Below are 19,973 nucleotides of genomic sequence, written 5' to 3'. Positions count from 1 at the left end.
AGCTGCTGCTGGGCCATCCGGCAGGTAGGAGGAAGCTTCAGCATGGGGCTCCTTTTGCAGGGTTCTTTGGCACTACAGTGTCCCCGCTCCGGAACTTATCAGGCCCGAGCCCCCCAGGCCCAATTACATCCCCAGGCTCTGCCTCTGGAGTTTCAGATTCTCCAGGTGAGTGTCTACTTCACTGCAACCAACGTTTATAGAACACCTCTAAATGACAGTGCCTTCTTTTTTCTCTGACTTAAGGGGAGCTTGCATTCCTTCTCCCAGGCCCTGGGATACAGCCACTGCTCCCATGGGAAATGCCCTCTTTGTCATACAAAGTCTGGTTTGGCTCTTGTAGTTTAGCTTCTGGTATACATTTGGCTGGTCTTCCCTGGTAGCTCAGCTGGTAAAGAATCTACCTACAATGCAGGAGATACTGGTTTGATTCCTGGGTTGGGAAGATCCCCCCCGGAGAAGGGATTGGCTACCCACTCCAGTATTCTTGGGTTTCCCTGGTGGCTCAGATGGTAAAGAATTCGCCTGCAATGCCGGAGACCTGGGTTTGATCCCTGGGTTGGGAAAATCCCCTGGAGGAGGGCATGGCAACCCATTCCAGTATTCTTGCCTGGAGAGTCCCCATGAACAGAGGAGCCTGGTGGGCTAGAGTCCATGGGGCGCAAAGAGTTGGACACGACTGAGCGGTGAAGCACAGCACGGCACATCTATGCGGCTGGGCTTTCTAGGTGGCACCGGTGGTAAAGAACCCTGCTGCCAATGCAGGAGACGTGAGAGATGGGGTAACCCTGGGTGGGGAAGACCCCCTGGGGAAAGAATGACAACCAACTCTGGTATTCTTGCCTGGAGGAGCCTGGCGGGCTACAGCCCCTAGGGTTGCAAAGAGTCAGACAGACATGGCTGAAGCCACTTAGCATGCACACACGCATACATGTGGCTCCAATTCCTGGGACAGTGTCCCCTTTTGGTCAAGCTCTGAGAAAGGACTTGATTTTCTCCAGAGTTCCAGAGGCCAATGCCCAGCTGGCACTCTAGCTCTAATGTGCTCCCTTCGCAGGATTCTTTGGCACCACTCTGTCCCCGCCCCCATCCCCCCAGGAAAGAAAGCTCCCAAGTCCAAGGCCACTGGAACCAGCTGCTTCTCTGAGCTCTGCGTTAATTGCAACAGCATCACTAGGTAAGTGTCCAATTCATTTGAACTTGACGATTATTTATTGAGCACATACTATGTGCTAGCCATGCACTGACATTCTGGGATCCTTTCATTTGATGGTCATCATGATCATGATCACCATTCTCTTCATCATCACCATGGAGATGTATATTAATGGTCTGAGAGCAAGTGTTGCTGAGGATGGTCCCACAGAGTTACATAGCAGTCCTCTGGGAGTTTTGTAATCATAGGCAGAGCAGGATGTAGACAGATGTATCAGGGCAAACAGACTCAGGAACTCCATGATTTCCACAGCCTCAGTACTAACCCCGCCCTCCACTTCAATCTGCCTGGCCTGCCTCCTGCCCTCCCACTCTGAGCTTGGGGCTCTCTCCTTTGCCGTCTGATCTGACATGACATGCTGTCACATATGGGCAGAGCAGGGCCTCTCATTGGGAAGACATTGAAGAGAAGATCCTGAGCAGACAGGCACCACCCTTGTCAAGGGAGCCCTTAGAACATGCGTGGAGGCAAGCTGCTGGTGCAGAGGAAAGACCAGGGGCTGCGGGGTCTTGAGACCTGGCTTTGGATCCCAATCTGCTTCCTAACTGGCCAGTGGCCCCACCCTCCTTCCCCCTCCTCAATGATGGCTGGATAGGCTATTTAAGTTCTTTGAGCCTTAATTTTCTCATATATCTAGGGTTTAGTAATAGTGCGAATTTTGCTATTGTAAAGCTTCCACGTAATGTAAATTTCAGGCATGAGGCTGGTCATGAAGTATTAGCTCATTAAATAGTATCTGTTAATGTGGTTCCCCCCATTGTGTTCCAAATGCACTTCCAGGTATACCTCTCAGACACTGCAACTGTGGCCCCAAAATGTGATGGGACAACACATACTGTAAAAGGCAGAGGACACGCTGCTGGGGGAGGGGTTCTGGCAGGTGAAGCCAAGGGAGCCATACAAAGGGCTAACTGACTGGGAATGCTCTGAGCCACCCCACACCAGGAACTGGTGCGACAAAGGAAACCACTGGTCCCCAAGCTTCTTCCAGCTCTAGACTTAACACAGCAACTGACTGTCGAGCACCTGACTGTTGCTCACTCCCTAGCAGTCCCAGCACTCCTGGGCATGTGGGTGGGAAGCCTGCCGTCTCTTCCCCATCCAGCCCAGTGAGCAGCAGTGGCAGGATCTGCTGTGGAGCTGGGGGCAGGCTCTGTGGCCTCAAGGGAAGGAGGCTGGCTGGCGGTCTGTCAGCCTTGGTGACAGCGCTGGCCAGGCAGGTTTAATGAGTCTGGACAGTATCAGAGGCAGCCCGGCCGGCTGGTGGCCCCACTCTCCTTCCCCCTCCTCATTGATGGCTGCAGGAAGCCAGTCTCTTCCTGGCTGTTCCTCCTGGATAAACCCCAGAGGGCTCCAGGCCTCCTGGAGAAAAGGCCAAAGGGTTTTTTTTATTCATGGCAGTACCTTCTGAGGGGAGTAGTTAGGGGATAAAGGAATCTCTCTGTATCTTCTCTAGGAACTTTCTAACCTAGGTACAGTTAGCCTTTGACCCTAGGGCTTCTCTTCTCTAGTTCCTCTTTGGACCTGAAAGACGAATGTAAAAAAGCTGGCTTAAAATTCAACATTCAAAAAACTAAGATCATGGCATCCAGCCCCATCACTTCACGGCAAATAGATGGGGAAAAAGTGGAAGCATTGACAGACTTTATTTTCTTGGGCTCCCAAATCACTGTGGATGGTGACTATAGCCATGAAATGAAAAGATGCTTTCTTTTTGGAAGAAAAGCTATGACAAACCTAGACAGCATATTAAAAAGCAGAGACATTACTTTGCCAACTAAGGTCCGTATAAAGCCTTGGTTTTTCCAGTAGTCATGTAAGGGCATCTGAGGAGACCAAAACATGAGGGGTGAGGGAGAGTGTGTGTGTATTTGATCCCACTGCTGTCCGACTGGCTCTGCCCCACCCCACCCCACCAGCAAACCGTCAGTTCCAGCTGAATGATTCTCCATTTAATTCACTGCTGTGTCTTCAGTAGATGTTTGGGGATGGTCAGTCTATCCAAATGGTGTTCTGCAAACAGGGTTCACAGAGTGAGACAATGTGTTGATGTTCACTGATTTGGCTAATTGTTGACTTTATAAGGGACAACAGCCTTTTGTTAGTTAGATCAAGAATGAGTTTGAGGCCCCAGAAATGGTTACACTCACACGGACACACACCAATGACTGATGGGTGATGAACATTAGCCCATAATGATGAGACCAACAACAGTTGTGTATCGAATGCTGATTATGCACCAGGCTTTCCACAGAGCTTTGCACATATTGGCTATTTATCCTCATCACAGCCCTGCGCTCTTCCCCATTTCAGACTCGAGGCATGTGATGGGACAGGAACCAGGGAACATGCTGCCACTGAGCAGGCAGCCTGCTGTAAATATGCACTGTTTTGGCAGCTCCCTCTCTGCGCTCTCCAGTTGCCCAGTTCTACCTTTCCCTCCCTTCTCTCCGGGACTGCTTTTGGGCCCCCTCACTCCCTACCCTTGTTCTCAGGACTCCTCAGTTTTGCATGTACTAAGCTTAGGCTTGGAGAAGGCAATGGCAACCTACTCCAGTACACTTGGCCTGGGAAATCCCATGGGCAGAGGAGCCTGGAAGGCCGCAGTCCATGGGGTCACAAAGAGTCAGACATGACTCAGTGACTTCACTTTCCCTTTTCACTTTCATGCATTGGAGAAGGAAATGGCAACCCACTCCAGTGTTCTTGCCTGGAGAATCCCAGGGACAGCGGAGCCTGGTGGGCTACCGTCTATGGGGTCACACAGAATTGGACATGATTGAAGCGATTTAGCAACAGTAGCAGCAGCTCAAGCGGGCACTGCCTGGGGTGGGGGTGGGTGGTGGTGGGAGTTCCTGGGGCCTTCCTGTTCTGTCCCACCGAGGCAGGGCTGAGTATGGCCAGGCAGTTGGGGCAGGGGTCTGCTTGTCAAGAGATCCTCCTTGCCTCATTCTACAGCTGTCTCCTGTGCACCTCCTGACCCCTAGCTGGTTCCCCTATCCTTCACCACAATCTTTCTGCCTCCATCCTTGCCCGCAGCTGTGCTTCTGCCCAGCCTGCTAGGTGGGGGAGGGAGGTTTAGCCTGAAGCGTCTTCCCTTGCTGCCTGGCCAGGAGGAAAATCCTTGGGTCTAGCTCTTTCTCACTCCTCTCTTGTTCCAGGAGAGTAGCATGGGGGATCTTAGTCCTCACACTCTCTTACCTGACTTTCCTTTTCCCAAGGGATGTGTGGGGCTGGGAGCCCGAGTTAGCCCGAGCCCCCGAGAGCACCTGAGGGGCTCATTCGCTAAGATGGCATTTTATCCCACTATGATCCCCACAACTGTTCCTTCCTGGGAGTTCAAGGGTAGTCTTGAGACCTAGGGGAGTGATCTCAATGTCATCTTCTGTAAAAGGGGTGAAAACCAAAGGAGTATTAAGGGCCTCAGACTAATAGCTTGTAGTTGAGTCAGAATGGGGACCACGGCCATTGGTAGGCTGAGGGTTGGAGGTATAGCAGGCAGGAAGGCCAGTGAATACAAAAGATTGCTAGAGACAGGAGGGTTGTATCACTTCCTCTGCTGTGTGTGTGCGCGCATGCGCGTGCACGCATGGTGGCCTTCCTTGAAGAGACTGGGAGAAGGGGGAAGCTATTGAAAACGGGCTGGAGAAGCTCCTTCTAGCACCAAGGTGTGAGATGGGAGTCAGGGGTGCAGAAAAAGAGATAAGCAAAGTAGTAGTATGAGGTTGCTGTGCCATCAAGAAGAGGGGCTCAAACTGGTGCTCAGATCTGGATTTTAGATGCAGCTCTGCTAATGTGTAACCTTGGACAAGTCACTTTGCCTCTCGGTGCAGCCTGAATATCTTCACTTGGCAAGTATTCAGTGAGTATCTGCTGAACGCTAACTCTGTGCCAGGATGTTTTAGGGAGGAGTATTCAGATGTGAGCAAAGCAAACAGAAATCCTTGTCCTCATGACTCCTCCTTCCTGGCAGGAGGGTTCAGTTAGAGGGGGTTTCTATAGCTCCCTCCACTTGTAAAATTCTGTGACCTCTTAAGAAAAACCCTTTCAGTGGAATCACAGTGTACTGAACAAAGCAGGCCTGGATGGGATGACCAGAGGGGCTGAGAGCTGAAACTCTGGAGGTGTTTGATATGGGAGGGGCCGGTGAGGGGCGGCCAGGTCCGTGAGTCTCATATTTATTTCAAGTCCTTCCTGGATGTCAGGAGGACTCCCATTGGCATACAGGCTACTGGCTGTATGGTGAGTAAGGGGAGGGTTGCACGAATGCCTCAGACGAACATTCTTTGCCCACAGAGTCCACCACCCCCACCTCTGGCCTGGACGACCCCTCTCCTGCCAGCCTTGGGAACCTTTCAGTGCACCCAGAGTGTGGGCCAGGGTCCTGCAGTATCAGAGAGCTGCCTGAACGCGAGGGGCAGCCGCCTGCGGCCCCCCTGCCCCTCTTCTTCCTGACGCTGGAGGCCGACTGGGCAGAGGCAAAGGCTCGCTGGGGTCTGGCCTGGGAGGCCCACGTGTACGGGGTAGGCGCGCTCTTCGGCCTGGTGGCCCTGCTGGCGCTGCTGGCGCTGGCCCTCCTGCCCTGGCGCTGCCCGCCCGGCGCCCCCTGCCTGGCGCTGCTGGACATGCTCCTGCTCTCGGCCGGGACCACGCGGGCCTTCCCGCTCTTCTACGACGCCTACGGGCACCGCGATCGGCTGCCGGCGCTGGCTTGGCTGCTGCTGCAGGACCTCCCGCTGCCCTGCCTGGCCGCCGGCCTGGGCCTGGCCTGCCTGCTGCTGGCCCGGCCGCGCCCGCCGCGCTGCCCCGCCGGCCTGGCCGCGCTGCTGCTCCTGGGGTTGGGGCTGGCGGCTGCCGCCGCCCTTGGGAGCGCTGCCCACCGCCCGCTGCGGGCTCTGCGGCTCGCCTCCCGCGGGCTGCACGCCTTCCTCGCGGCCCTTCTTTCCGGGCTCCTGCTGGCGCTCTCCTGCTGGGGGGGCCGGCGGCGGCGGGCTGGAGCGCCCCTGGGAGGGGCCGGCTTCAAGGGCGCCACGCCTCTCCCGCAGGCGCGCAGCCCCTTCGGCCCGCGTGAGTCCTGGCGGCGCGCGGCGCGCACGGCCCCGGTGGCGGGCACCTTTGGGCTGCTGAGCGGAGCTCTGCAGGGCTACGAGGTGCTGCACGCCCTGGGCTACGGCGGCCAACCTGGCCTGGAGGGGCCCTGGCCCTGGTGGGCCTTCCAGCTGGGCCTGCGCCTCGGCGAGGTGGGCGTCGCGCTCCCGTTGGCGCTGCTGGGCCTCTACCCGGCGCTCTGCAGTCCCCGCGTGCCGCCGCGCTGCTGGGCCAAGCTCTTCCGCCTGTCCCCCAGCCACGCTGCCCCGCTGCTGCCCGGAGGCTGGGTCACCGGGGCCCCGGACAAGAAGCCGCTGGGGAGCGCCATCGCGCGTGGCGACGCGGAACTGCTGCAGCTGTGCGCCCTGGCCGGACCGGGCCCCGACCTCCTCCTCCAGGGAGCAGGCTGCCAGAGCTTCGACGGCTCGGCCGCCCACCCGGCGCCTTCCCCGGCCTCATCTCCCTGCAGCGATGACACAGTGGACTTCCGCCCGCCCTCCCCCATCAACCTGCGGCGCAGCATCGAGGAGGCCCTCTGCAGCGAAGCCCTGCTGGCGCCCGGCCTCTTCCATGTCCCTGCCTTCGGGGAAGCTCTGCCTAGCCTCGGCGTCTACCGCACCGCCTCGCTGGGGGCTCAGACCGGGGCCGGCCCCATTGGGAGGTCTGGGGAGGCCCCTGGCTCCCCGGCGCCCCGCGAGCTCCCCTCTCCCGGGACCTGGCCCGCGGGCAGCAGCGCCTCCTCCGGCTCGCTGTGCGGACTCTCGCGGGACAGCTCGTCCGTGCTCCTGTGCTCCAGCCCGGACAGGGCCCCGCGCTGTCCGCTGGTCTGCGTCCTCAGTCCCCCGCGGCCCTCAGGAAGCAGCCCCAGCCTCCCGGCCTCAGGATCCTACCAGGCTCTGTCCCCACCCTCCCGCGACTCCCCAGAACCTGCTCCTGAGCTGCAGGCCGAAGAGGCCTTGCTGCAGGAGCAATTTCTGGACGCCTGCCGACAGATTGACGAGCTGAGCATGGGCAGCGACACCATAGACCTGTGAAGAGGTGGCCCTCCAGCCACCCCCGATCGCACGCCCCCTTCTGGCGCCTGTTCTGCCCCCTCATCTCCCACTCGAGACCTGCACACTGTAACCCTTCCCCAGTCCTGCCTGGCTCAGATACCTCTCCCGGCCTCCTTTCCCATCCAGAGATCCCTGGATGGGTGGGTCAGCAGCCAGGCTCTGTTGATGGGGAACTAGTGCCACCTTCTCTGGAGCCCCAGGGCGTTGATGCCCTCAGCTGCAATTCTAGGCTGGCAGGGGCCCCACTGTCCTTGGCATTCACCAGCAATAAAGCTCCAAGGTGCTCCACTCCAGACCACCACTTCCCACTCTGGTGCTGAGTGAGAGGGGCTGTCCTTAGAAGACCTCAGGACCCACCTCTGTCCCCAGACCCACCTCTGCTACGCCCAGGAATCCCATCCCTGCTGAGTGAGACTCCCATGTCCTCCATATGATCCTTCCCCGTAGAAGGGTCCATGGCCCATCTAGGAGACTCTGCAGCAGTTGGGTGGGAGGTGAGCGCTTTCAGAGTTAATTTATCAATAAAATATTTTCAGAGGAGAAAGGTCTGACCTTCTTGGAAAAGCCTAGATGAGGCAACAGCGGCAGTGGTTCTGCGAGAACAGAAAGAGCAGCAGTGTTTGGGTGGGGTGGGTCCATCTCACACCCTAGTGAGTCCTGACCCAAGCGAGTCTTGTCCTCCACACGACCTTTCCCCATAGATGGCTCCATGGCCTATCGGGATGAGTGAAGGTCCTGGGAGTGGCCCCTTGAAGATCCTTCTGACTCCCCAGGAAGTGGCTTTTCAGAGATGGAACACAGCTCTGAGCGGTGAGGCAGAAACTCTGCAATAGTTGGTGGAAATGTCTGTATTCCTAAGGACCTAGCTTTACATCCTGGGGGACAACTGGTTAGGGACTAGTTAGTGGCAAAGTCCTTCATGGAAAAGTTGATACGCATCTCAAGAGCATGATCACTTTGAGCTGGGATTCCCAGCAATCTCCCTGCCACATATCTAGAGTAATTCACAGAGGCCTTTTGGATTCACAGAAGAAATTGCTGGCTCCATCTACCAACAGGACCTCTTCAAGTCTGCACTCACAACCCTCTTCCCTGGAGAACATTCATCTCCCACAGGTGCAGAGCCTCCCTGGGGAAAGCCTGTCTTCCCCAAGCCCCAGCACCATCCTACCCATCAAAGCAGAGCTCACAGTGCAGAGACCCAGGAATACATCCAGCCACCAGGCATTCTAATCCCTCCCTTGTCCAGGGCATTTGGCTCTGAGCGCTGCAGTGTGCATTTGTCATTTGGCTCAAATGCAGTAAGTTCAGAGTGGCACTAAAACAGAGCTGTAGATTTTAGAACGAAATTCTGGCAGTGTTTTGGCAGATGTCCTGCACATCACAGGGAGGCCCACAGGGGCACACATACTAGGCTTGAAGTGGAAAAACAGGAATAGGAATGGTTTTTTCTTCCAACTCTGCCCATCAGCTCATGAGGATTTGAGAAGGGAAGCAAGGGAGCCAAGAGGGAAGCAGGCTGGGAGGGGGTGGGGCGCTTACCAGACCAGGTCTAATGCTCTAGTGGAAGAATTACAGCACTGCTCAGCTCGCCCCTGAAGCTCTGTCTTGGCTGAAAGGAGCATCCAGGGCTTGGAACCTCAGAAGGAGAAGGGCAGTAAGTGAGGGTCATAGTAGGGAAGAAAAGGAGAGGAGGATAGGGCAGGCACCGCTGAGGGATGGGACCTGAGTGGTTCTGACTGTGTCTTCTTCATCACCTGGCTCAGCTTGGCTCAGAAATTCCTGCTGCATCGTCACTCTGGGATGAGGCCCAGAGAACTGCCATCCTCCTAATTACAGGCATTTCTCACTGGTGTCGTAGTGGCTGTAGCGGCCCCAGCCTCAGAGCTGCTTTGTGTCATGGAAGGAGTGCTTGCTGCTCTGAGAAATTGTTTCTTTTCTTCCCCACGTACACCTCCATCTGCCTCTGCTCACACTCAGCTCCTCTCTGCTGTCTCTTCCTCATTGTAATGCTTGCCAGCTGCTCTCACTCACTCTTCCCACTATGGGTCCTTGAGTTCAGGTACACACCTCCCAGCAAAGCAGTCCAAGACCCATGTACCTCCAGTCACTCTCTCTCTCTCTCTCTCTCTCTCTCTCACACACACACACACACACACACACACACAGAGGCTCCTTTTCTGTCTGGACATTCTGAATGGGGCTGGTGAGTTGGGAGTGGGGTGGGGGAATAGAGCTTGGTGTACATCAACTCCATCACTTCTTTGATTTTCCTCAGTGGGAATCGCCTAAGCCCTTTGACTTGATCAAGAGGCAGAGGCTTTGGTGAGACAGCCCTTCCCTTTTATCTCATGCCTCAGCCCTTCCTAACCCAAAGCAGTTTCCCAGAAGAGCCTGGGTAGACCAGGATGTACTATATACACCCTCAGTTCCAGTTCTTAGTGCTACAGAAGACTGAGAGACAAACTCATCTTCATTCATTCAATCTCTTCAAAACACTTTATTGAGTTCTTACAGTGTGCTTTGATGCTGGGAGTAAAAAGGTGACCTAGGTGAACAACCGGAGAAGGTGATGGCACCCTACTCCAGTGCTCTTTCCTGGAAGATCCCATGGGCAGAGGAGCCTGGTGGGCTGCAGTCCATGGGGTCGCTGAGGGTCGGACATGACTGAGCAACTTCACTTTACCTTTTCACTTTCACGCATTGGAGAAGGAAATGGCGACCCACTCCAGTGTTCTCACCTGGAGAATCCCAGGGCTGGGGGAGCCTAGTGGGCTGCTGTCTATCGGGTCGCACAGAGTCAGACGCGACTGAAGCGGCTTAGCAGCAGCAGCAGCAGCAGCAGCAGGTGGACAACAATCCTGAGGTCGTGAAGCTGAAGCTCTTTGGGAGAAAGCAGACATTAAAGAGCACATCATATAAGTAATTCCAATAACACAAATAATTAAATATAGTGTGAAAAGTGCTAAGAATGAGAAGTATGCAGTATTATAAGAATGTTTAGCTTGCAAGCAGGAATGGAGCCAAAAGGATGGAGCTTGGGAGAGGCTGGCTGAGTACAGCCCAGCCCTCTCCTACTTCCTTTCCAGGCTGCTGCAAGTGATGGATGAGAGAGAGTCCAGCAGTTTATTTCCCCTGGAAGCCACATTGCTGATGTGGTGCAGGGTACCACGACTCCTGCTATTTAATAAAGAACCCTGCATGTGTCCTGGATAGATGAATGAGCAAATATTCCTGATTGAAGAACCGCATGGCCTTGCTGATATGAGTGGATAGGAGGAGATGCGGCTGAGGCTGGGAGACTGAGATGGGGAGCCAGTTGTGAAAGTCGGGAAGAGTACAAAGGGTCAGCTGCACTGTTTTCCTTCTCTAGGGGCATGGAGCTCCTCTGCACTGTGGGTGGCTGCTGCCCTCTGATGGGCACAGGACCACAATTTCTTTGTGTTCTGTAGGGAAGGTCTGGGTCCAAAGCATCTCCAACTTAACACTGTAGAGGGTGTCCCAAAGGGATGCTGGAGCAGCCTTCTCAGGATTCTTTCCCCAGTGCACACTGCAGCCAGGACTGGGAAGGTGTCCCCACAGCTAGGGCCCTGACGCTTGTAACTTAGACTCTGGGTATGAAATGTTTATTTCTAAGGTGGTGAGGGGGCAGGAGAGGAGGAGAAAATAAAGGAGAAATGTGGAGTTCCAAATCAACTTTATTCAAAGTGTTCAGTTTCCTTTGTCTATTTGTCTCTGTTTATCCTGGATGGAATTAACCCATGCCCTTATAAATCTGATTCATATTTCAATACTTCCTCTGCTGAGTTATGTGTTTAAAAGTAACTGTGGCATTTTCTTTTAAGCATAAAATACTTCAAGTTAGGGTTTCATAAATCTAATGTTAAACATTTTCCCTTTCCCCTCATCGCTATCAACCAGTTATCCACCAATCCAAAATGTGTGGAAAGTAGATGGGGTTTGAGGAGAAAGGGAAACCTTTTCACTGTACCTTTTGTACTTTTTGAATGTTCTACCTGCCCTGTGTTCAGGTTATACCGTTTAAAAGTAATTACTAAAAAATCACATTGGGTACTTTTGTTCTGTACAAATATTCTGCAGGGTGCTGCAGTCTTGCACACAGGTCAGTTCCTGAACCCAATGGGGTAGCAAACACTGTCTGTGTTCCAGGATCCAGGAGCACCCAGATCTCCTGGCCAGTGAGATTACACAGCCTTGGGTCCATCTAATAAGCTGACCTGAGGAAAGCTGTCTCTGGGAAGACCTGGGTTCTAGGTCTGTGTAATCTGGATGTATTGCTTGTTCGGGGTGTGTTCTCTTGTGATCTTGCATGGTGCAGGCTTTGGTTTACTTGTAAGTTTTTTTTGTACTGATGTTTGTCTATCTCCACAAGACTATTCTCCATGAAGGCAGGAGCCCTGTCTTTTTTTAGCTCATCAATTTTATCTTTAGTGCCTGGCACATGGTAGGAGCTCAGTAAATATTTTTTGAAAGAATGATTATGTGTGACCTGTGTGCCTATTTGAACCTTAATAGCTATAATTTGTCAGCGAAGTGTTAAAGGCACAGATACAGTTATCTGTTAAAGTGTGACAGATGTCTCATATTCTCTGAGAACTGGAGATTTGTTCGAATGATATATGACTTGTGTTGACTTGCATTATGGCTGTGTTTTATGCATGTAATCTGGGTGTTCCTGGATCCTGGAACACAGGCAGTTTAGAAAATATTTATTAAACATCCACTGTATGTCAGATCCTGTTGACCCAGAGCAAAAACAGCTTCTCTGGCCTGCCCTGCTGAGTTTGGTATCGATCCCCAGCAGGTTAGATTGTAATAAGCCTAGAAACTAAGCCAAGCCAAATTTCCCTACAGAGGCGGGGGCGGTACTTGGGTTAGGGGGTGGAGCCTCGCTCAAGAAGCTCCGCCCTCAGGGGGCACGATTTTTCTTCCTTTCCGGAATGGTTTTTCCCTTTCTACGACGTCTTCCTCCGGACTCTTTTGAGTGACGCGCACTTCCGGAGTCTCACGGCAACTTTAGTAAGCGTGGTCCGCTTACTAAAGCCAGTTAGTTGACTCGCGTGCGCGACCTTGCGTACGCGTTTCTCGGCCTCATGGCCGGACTAACCCTGTTTGTGGGCCGCCTCCCGCCCTCGGCTCGCAGCGAGCAACTGGAGGAACTATTCAGTCAGGTGGGGCCGGTCAAGCAGTGCTTCGTGGTGACTGAAAAAGGTAGGGGGCGGGGCGATCGAGAACAGAGTTGGGGTTCCTGGGAGCCGGATGGAGGCAGAGGACATTCTCCCAGCCTTAAGTGAGCCCTTAAATGAAAGGCCTTGGAAGTTGAATTTTTTTCCAAACGGTCTCTACACTAGATAAATCCATAGGAGCCGTTTCTGAAAGTCAAGTCAGCCCCTTAAGTTTATGTTAAGTCGCTCAGTCGTGTCCGACTCTTTGCGACCCCATGGACTGTAGCCCACCAGGCTCCTGTTTATCATTCGCGCTCACATACAAGATCTGATTTATTAGTGAATAACTTAATAAACGTGATGGACAGAGTGATGGACAGGGAGGCCTGGCGTGCTCCAGTCCATGGGGTTGCAAAGAGTCAGACACGACTGGGCGACTGAACTGAACTGAACTTGGTAAAACACCACTAAGACTTACTGAGAAGCAGCTGATTGCCGGGTACGGTGCTTGAGTTTCATCTGTGCTGCTGCTGCTAAGTCTCTTCAATCGTGTCCGACTCTGTGCGACCCCATGGACTGCAGCCTACCAGGCACCTCTGCCCGTGGGATTTTCCAGGCAAGAGGACTTTCATCTGTAAGCTCCTTTAATTTCCCCATCAGTCTTTTTTTGAGTCGAGAGTAAACTCTATTTTACAGATGAGAAATCTAGGGCTTAGAGAAATTTAGTAACTTCAGCTTAAGTTCGTATTGCTAGTAAGAATTGGATTCAGAATTTGATCACCAGACCCGGAGCTCTTAACCAATATGTTATTCATTCCCCCATTTATGTATTCCGTAAATATTAATTGGATGTTTATACTAGGTTCCAGGCAACTGTTGTAGGTCCTCGGGATACAGTAGTGCACAGACCAAATTCAGAATGTGGAAGATGGGCAATGAGCAAAATACATAGTGACGATGGTGATAGATATTGAGGAGAAACATAAGTCAGGGAAGAAAGAAAGGGAGTCTCTGTAGTGTGTGTGGTGGTGGTGGGGAAGCTGTAGAAGAGTGAAGAATAGACAGGGGAAACCTTACTGATGTGAGAGAGTGAACTTGGGTTTCTCAGTGCGAGGAACAGCCTAGGCAGAGGGAGCTCAAGGATACTGAAGAGGAGTGTGTGTAGTATATTGGAGGAATATAGACGAGACCAGGGTTACTGGAGTGCACTGAGTGAAGGAAAGAGAATTAGCAGATGCCACCTGGTCCTTCCAGATCATGTAGGATCTTACAGGCCATCAAAAGGACTTTGACTTTTACTCTGAGATAGGAAACCACTAATTTTGAGCAGGGAGCCGTGAATATGATCTACCTTGCATTTTGAAAGATTCTCTGAGGCAGCCATGCTGAGAATAGGCCGTTGAGAATAGGACAGGAGCCAGGAGACCAGGTATTAGGCTCTTGTGGTAATCCAGGTGAAAGGTCATGGGGTTGGACCATGTGCTCTAGCAGCGAAGAAGGTAAAACATGATTGGAATATGGATCAGATTTGGGGTCTGAGAAAAAAAGTGTCAAGTCTGACTCCAAGGGTTTTGACTTGAGCCGTGGGAGGTATTTACTGACTTGTGGAATACTGCCATATGCCTCTCATTGTATATGATATTCATGGCATCACTATGAAGGAGGGTTAGCATGTGTTAGAATGAGTAAGAATTGTAAGGATTTTAATTGTAGAAGCATTTCTTCTTCTTACTTAGACTGTATTACATGACACCTGATGTTGCCCAGAACACAAATTTAGCTTCCTTCCAAGTCATCAATCTGTTGCAGTAGGTGGCTGCCTTCTTGCCTTTCAGGCTAGCAACTGGTTTGAAGTAATATCTTGGGTACCCCTCTTTCCCCCCATGGTACCAGAGTGTGTGAGTAGGCAGGCTAACAGTGCGCTAATAATCATGCCATCATTATCTTCTGTTTTCTTAGTAACAGAAATTAGATTTAAGATCATTGACATGGCTCTGATTGCTATACACACAGCTGGGGCCTTTATCATTTTAAGTATAGATACCGGGCAAATGAGAGAATGAGAGTGCTGTACAGCAGTGTTTCTTAAACGGCAGATCATTGTCCATTTGTGGGTCTTGCGTGGCTCATGACTTGAGTTTGTTGTTGTTGTTGTTGTTTTTTTAATGAAATAGGAGTATATCTATATATGGTAAAGGAGAAGTTTTCATAAGACTTTTTTTTTTTTTCAGTATATAAACAACTGGGTCCACTGTAAATTACATTTGTTACTGTGGGTCACCAAACCAGTCTGAGAAACACTGCTCTACAATGGTTGGTTGTATTCCAGGGAAGAGCAGGCCTTTGAATAGGAATTCTCCTTTGGGTCCTGAGAATATAGGCTTCGTGTAACCTTACCTGTAGCTGTGTACATAGTCAGCATCTTTAACAAAAGCTCCTATTCCTTTTAAACAGCAACAATAAAAAACCTGCTTTCCTGTCTAGACAGCCAAATGTATTGAGTACTCCACTTCAAAGGATGGGAGAGAGGGGGTGGCGGATGAGATCTTACCAGTAGTGGTGACTTGAACGTGCCACTTACCCTCTTTAAGATGGGAATAATTTCACAGTATTGTTGTAATTGTTTGTAACAGTGGTGTTTTTGTGAGCACATGCTTTTATTTTGTCAGCGAACTCCTTCACGTTTCAGCTGCTTTTTATTTTTGGTTGTGCTGATCAGGAGGGGCCCTGATTTTTCTTGTTCTTGTTTTCTGAAAGGTGAGTGGGTAGGCTTTTGTGAGAAGGAGTTTCAAGGATAAAGAAATATAGTATGCTTTCCTAGTGCCAGGTGTCAACTTTAACCAGTGTACGTGGCTCAGCGTCCTGTGTTAGAAGGCTTGCATCCTAAAGCAGGTTAGTGTGTAGTCGTAAAGGAGAGCGTGTGGAGTTTTGTTTCGTTTTCAGGTAATAGGCAGACTGCTTGGTCTGTCTTTTTCTTTTTTGATGCAATAAATTACTTAAAATCTTACTACACAAAAATATTAAACTAAAAAAAAAAAAAAGCATACCAGAAAGGGCAAAGGTGGGTTACAGCTGACATTTGCAACTGTTCATCTTCAATAATTCCTTTGGAAAAAAGCGATCATAATATTGGCTTTTCCCTTCTTGGTATGTTCTGACAAAATGAGATAAGAGATTTTCAGCTGCTTTGGAAAGGTTTAATTTGATATTGATTTCTAAGGCTTGGTAATAACAGTAATAGTATCTGCAGGCTCCTGAAGCAGTGTTTATTGTTTGAGGTTCTTTTCTCAGGGCCCCCACCATTCATTGCTGATCTGTCCTCTTTTCTGAGGAGGGGTAACTGAATTATTTCATTGTAGTTTTTGAAGTTACCATCCTTATCTTTCCTACCTTCTCTGGTGATGTTTTGTTCTGTGTGATGCTGAGATCTTCTTTGGAGGTGTAATGCATATTATGGGTCCTCCATATTCTTGAGATTGCCAGGAAAGATGGAAGAAAGGGAGGTAACAGCCAAGACACCACATTAGAAGAGGAAGCCTAACAGATTTTGAGGAAAAAGGAGATGGGGGGCGAGGGGCTCTCATGTTAATCTTGTCTCTTTCCCTCTTCAGAACTTTGGCCAACTGATAACTGGCTGGCCTGGTTGTATATCTGCCAGTTTAGGGCTGTGAGAGTTTACTGGTTTAGAGATCTTGGCTTACTGTTAACCCCTCCCCCCCATACTGTTCCAGGGAGTAAGGCATGTCGAGGCTTCGGCTATGTCACTTTTTCTATGCTGGAGGACGTTCAGAGGGCCCTCAAGGAGATTACCACCTTTGAAGGCCGCAAGATCAACGTGACTGTTGCCAAGAAAAAACTGAGAAATAAGTCCAAGGAAAAGGGGAAAACTGGTGAGTTTCTAGTAACTGAAAGGAGTTTTCCCCCAGGATTGAGGGGGCAGTGGATTGGCTGGGGCTGGCATCTAGACTTAAAAGCTTCCTGAATTTTCTCTTGATGTCCAGAATCATCCAGGGTGTTTTGTTACTCATTTTAGTCTTTTGTTTACTTATGAGTTTGGAAAACCTGGTGTTGCTGGGCATTGCCGTACATAACCCTGTGATAAATGCCTTCTGTTGCTAGTACTTCTTTCCTGTGATATTCTGGGCTGAGAGGATCACAGACTTACTTCATTGCCTGTTATTTTTCAGAAAATTCAGAGTCCCCAAAGAAGGAGCTGAAGCCTAAAAAAGCCAAAGTGGCAGATAAGAAAGCCAGATTAATTATTCGAAACCTGAGCTTTAAGGTGAGAGAGAGAAAACTAACAGTGAGTGTTCTGAAGGCTCTTGGAGCCAAGGCCTGCTTGCTGGTTGAACTCCCTACCAAGGTGGTATAATTGGGCTTCATTCCTCCTGGGAATGAATTTTAGCAGCATTGAATTCAGAAAATGGGCCTGTATAAACAAGAATTTATTGAGGACAGAAAGCATGAAGATGTCTTCCTTTTGCAGAAACTACTGCTAAGATTGGGAAAGGAGGACAAGCTCTCTCATGTCTGTCCTTTTTACCTTTTGGGTACAAAGCACAATGTCCGCTACTTGGGAATGTTTGATGTCCTAGTCTCAAAATTTTAAAAGGAGTAAAAATACTCAAGCTCTTCCCAGTGAACTAATTTAATAGTTGATGTTTTATATTTATTTGCTGTGATAACATCTCTTTCTTTCTCACTTTCTGCTTCAGTGCTCAGAAGATGACTTGAAGACAGTATTTTCTCAATTTGGAACTATCCTGGAAGTAAATATCCCCAGGAAACCAGGTACCTGCCAAGCTTTATTTTGTGTGGATTAGATTATTTTACATAATGGTGTTTTTCCATGTCACCTTTCAACTAAGCACTATTTGAAATAGAAATATAAGTTTTGGGTCATAATCTCCAAGCCCCAGATGATATGATATATATATGTAAGTATAGTGCTTGACACAGAACAATGTTTATTCCCCGGATGGTGTTTTTAGTTCGATCAGAACTCCTTTTAGAAGAGGAGTTAAATGCATTGCTCTCCTGAGCCTGTGTCAGGCTAACGTCAGCAGGATAAAGGCTCTTGCTTTGGGCAGGGGGCTGACTGGCTGGCAGGATTTGAGCCTTCTCGCCAGTCCAGGTTGCTGTATAGTCCTTTTTAGTGTCTGTTGGTTCCTCCTGCTACCTCTAATTTCTTTGTTATGTTTGCACACAGATGGAAAGATGCGTGGTTTTGCTTTTGTTCAGTTCAAAAACCTCCTAGAAGCAGGAAAGGCTCTCAAAGGCATGAACATGAAAGAGATAAAAGGTAAGATTTCTGTGCCCATGCTATCGACTCAGATATTTCTGGTGTTCATGCAGATTAACACAGTAACCTGCTTTCTACACTTCCGAAAGGTGTTTGCCTTGTTGAGAGTTTCACTGCTAATATAGAAGCTGCTTTGGTGAACTGTTCTTAGGACTTGATCTTAGGGTTAACCTTGACAGGACCCTTCCCAGCCTTCTCTTTTTCTTTTTTCGGTGATGAGTGTCCTTTAAATCTCTTAATGAAAAACCGTTGCTGAAATAATTATTAATATACAGGCAGATTGCTGTCTAGCGGTTGTGGGATTAGCACATTCTTCCTTCTTGATTATGATCCCTATTCAGCATACGTGGGCTCCTAAACTGACCTTGAGGTTACTCTGGGTATTAATTTACCAGGTACTATGCCTAAAGAAGGGATTGGAGACTTCCTAACTTCTGAGTAATGTGCAGATTATTCCATAATGTCTGTTTTCCCTCTTGCTAATATAACTAGAAACTTGATCTAACTAGAAGCACTGTACTAATGCTTTATTTTTTTTAGTCTATATTTTATTCCAGGTGTAGTGACTATGTAGAAAGGCAAAACTTCTGTTCATTGATTAAAAAAATGGTTAAGGGTTAAAAAATAGACACCTATCAGGAGTTTTGTTTTAGGACCAACAGCCTCTGAATCTGCAGTTTATCTGCCTCCTTTGGTTCCATTACTGTCTTTGATGACTAGGAAGTTGTTTATAGGAAATAGGAATGTTAAAGAGAAGAACGCCTTTCTGATGCTACTTTTGTGTCTGACAGGGCGGACAGTGGCTGTGGATTGGGCTGTGGCAAAGGATAAATATAAAAATACACAGTCTACTTCTGTCCCAGGTAAGATGCAGTGGTGTTGGGTAGGAGGGGCTGTGTGTCCTAACTGTGTGTCAGTCCGCATTGTATCATCTGGTGATCTGGTCCCAAAACAGGACTTTTTGAGTCTAAGCTCACTCCTCGATGTGGATGTGAGTAGTGGAGCCCAAGTTCATTATCCCTACTATTTGCTGTCCTTTCCCAGCTTTCATAATACAGAGTAATGGAACATTATAAATAGGGAAGCTTAAGACTTGAGTTTTATTTAGAAAACAATTGGCTTTTAAGCCATCAGGAGCTCAGAGAACAGAACTCACAGAGGTTAAAGCTCATGGCTGGGCTCCAGAGTGTTTCCTGTGCTGGCCATGGCACACAGTGGTGGACTGTTTGCAGAGGCTCAGTTGCTGAGCCAGGTTAACCTTAAGACTTCTGATGAATGGAACAGCCTGAAGGAAACCTCAGGGATGAGGGGTTTTTGTTGTTTGTTTTTTGCTTTTTTTTTTTCCCCTCATACTTTCTCCTGTTGGGTAGAGTAAGAAAAATATATGAGGGTCTGTAAGACTATAGGAACCAGTAACTTGGAGTGTTAGGAACTCTTGTTTAAATGACCTTGTTTTGGATACCTGATGAATTCCTAACTTTCTTTATTGACTATGAAGGTGAGGAGAAGAGGCCTGAACCTGAACATCAGGAATTGGGTCAAGAGAATGGCAGGGAAGAAGAGGATATGGAGGAGGAGGAGAATGGGAGTGATTATGATGATGAGGAGGAGGAGGATAAAGGATCAAAGCTGCCCAAGCCTGTACAGATTCACAAGAGGTAAGTGGCTCAGTGTGTTCTGAGACAACAGAGGAAGATTTAGGACTGTCCCTAAGAGGAAGATGGTATCTTTCCCTGGCCCGAACATTGAAGAATTGGCATGAGTGGTGAAGTTGGATAGGGCCCCCTCTCAACCCAGAACCTCAGTTCTGATCTGTGCCATTGCAGGGCAGTCAAGAAGCCAGCACCTGCAGAAAGCAGTGACGAGGAGCATTCTGATGACGACGGCGACCTGGAGGAAAGAGATAGTATTGATGGTGGAGAGGACCTGGCTCAGAGTGATACCAGCAGTGAAGAGCAAGAGGAGGAAGGTTTGCCTGGACTTTTTGTAGACACCTTTAAATTTGAAATAGTTTACTGAGAAATGGGCATCAGTTCCACTCAGGCCTCTTTGTCAAACTTGTTTAAATGCTGAAAGTGAAACCTTTATATTCCTTTCTTCTAAAGATATTTTTTGTTTTTTAAATGAGT

At 49.7% G+C, this 19,973-nt stretch overlaps 2 protein-coding genes across 6 annotated transcripts in view; both read left to right on the top strand.

The window, feature by feature from the left end:
* The window catches only part of PRRT4 (proline rich transmembrane protein 4), a 31,229-nt gene extending 23,093 nt beyond the window's left edge, over positions 1-8,136 (top strand). For all 4 annotated transcript variants that reach the window (XM_042248778.2, XM_060415102.1, XM_060415100.1 and 1 more), the window contains 3 exons: positions 61-165; positions 1,055-1,174; positions 5,510-8,136. In XM_042248778.2, the coding sequence (XP_042104712.1) occupies positions 61-165; positions 1,055-1,174; positions 5,510-7,335 (2,051 nt within the window). In that variant the 3' untranslated portion in view covers positions 7,336-8,136. The remainder of the gene's footprint in view (positions 1-60; positions 166-1,054; positions 1,175-5,509) is intronic.
* A 4,223-nt stretch (positions 8,137-12,359) lies between these two features.
* RBM28 (RNA binding motif protein 28) overlaps positions 12,360-19,973 on the top strand; it is a 34,867-nt gene continuing 27,253 nt past the window's right edge. For both annotated transcript variants that reach the window (XM_012177093.5, XM_004008039.5), the window contains exons 1-8: positions 12,360-12,588; positions 16,274-16,432; positions 16,730-16,824; positions 17,258-17,333; positions 17,752-17,844; positions 18,636-18,707; positions 19,343-19,502; positions 19,671-19,813. In XM_012177093.5, the coding sequence (XP_012032483.3) occupies positions 12,471-12,588; positions 16,274-16,432; positions 16,730-16,824; positions 17,258-17,333; positions 17,752-17,844; positions 18,636-18,707; positions 19,343-19,502; positions 19,671-19,813 (916 nt within the window). In that variant the 5' untranslated portion in view covers positions 12,360-12,470. The remainder of the gene's footprint in view (positions 12,589-16,273; positions 16,433-16,729; positions 16,825-17,257; positions 17,334-17,751; positions 17,845-18,635; positions 18,708-19,342; positions 19,503-19,670; positions 19,814-19,973) is intronic.

This window comes from Ovis aries, chromosome 4 (assembly GCF_016772045.2).
Source record: "Ovis aries strain OAR_USU_Benz2616 breed Rambouillet chromosome 4, ARS-UI_Ramb_v3.0, whole genome shotgun sequence".
Classification (NCBI taxonomy): Eukaryota; Metazoa; Chordata; class Mammalia; order Artiodactyla; family Bovidae; genus Ovis; species Ovis aries.
The sequence above is the reverse complement of the archived record's forward strand: the minus strand, read 5'-3'. Positions and strand labels throughout refer to the sequence as shown.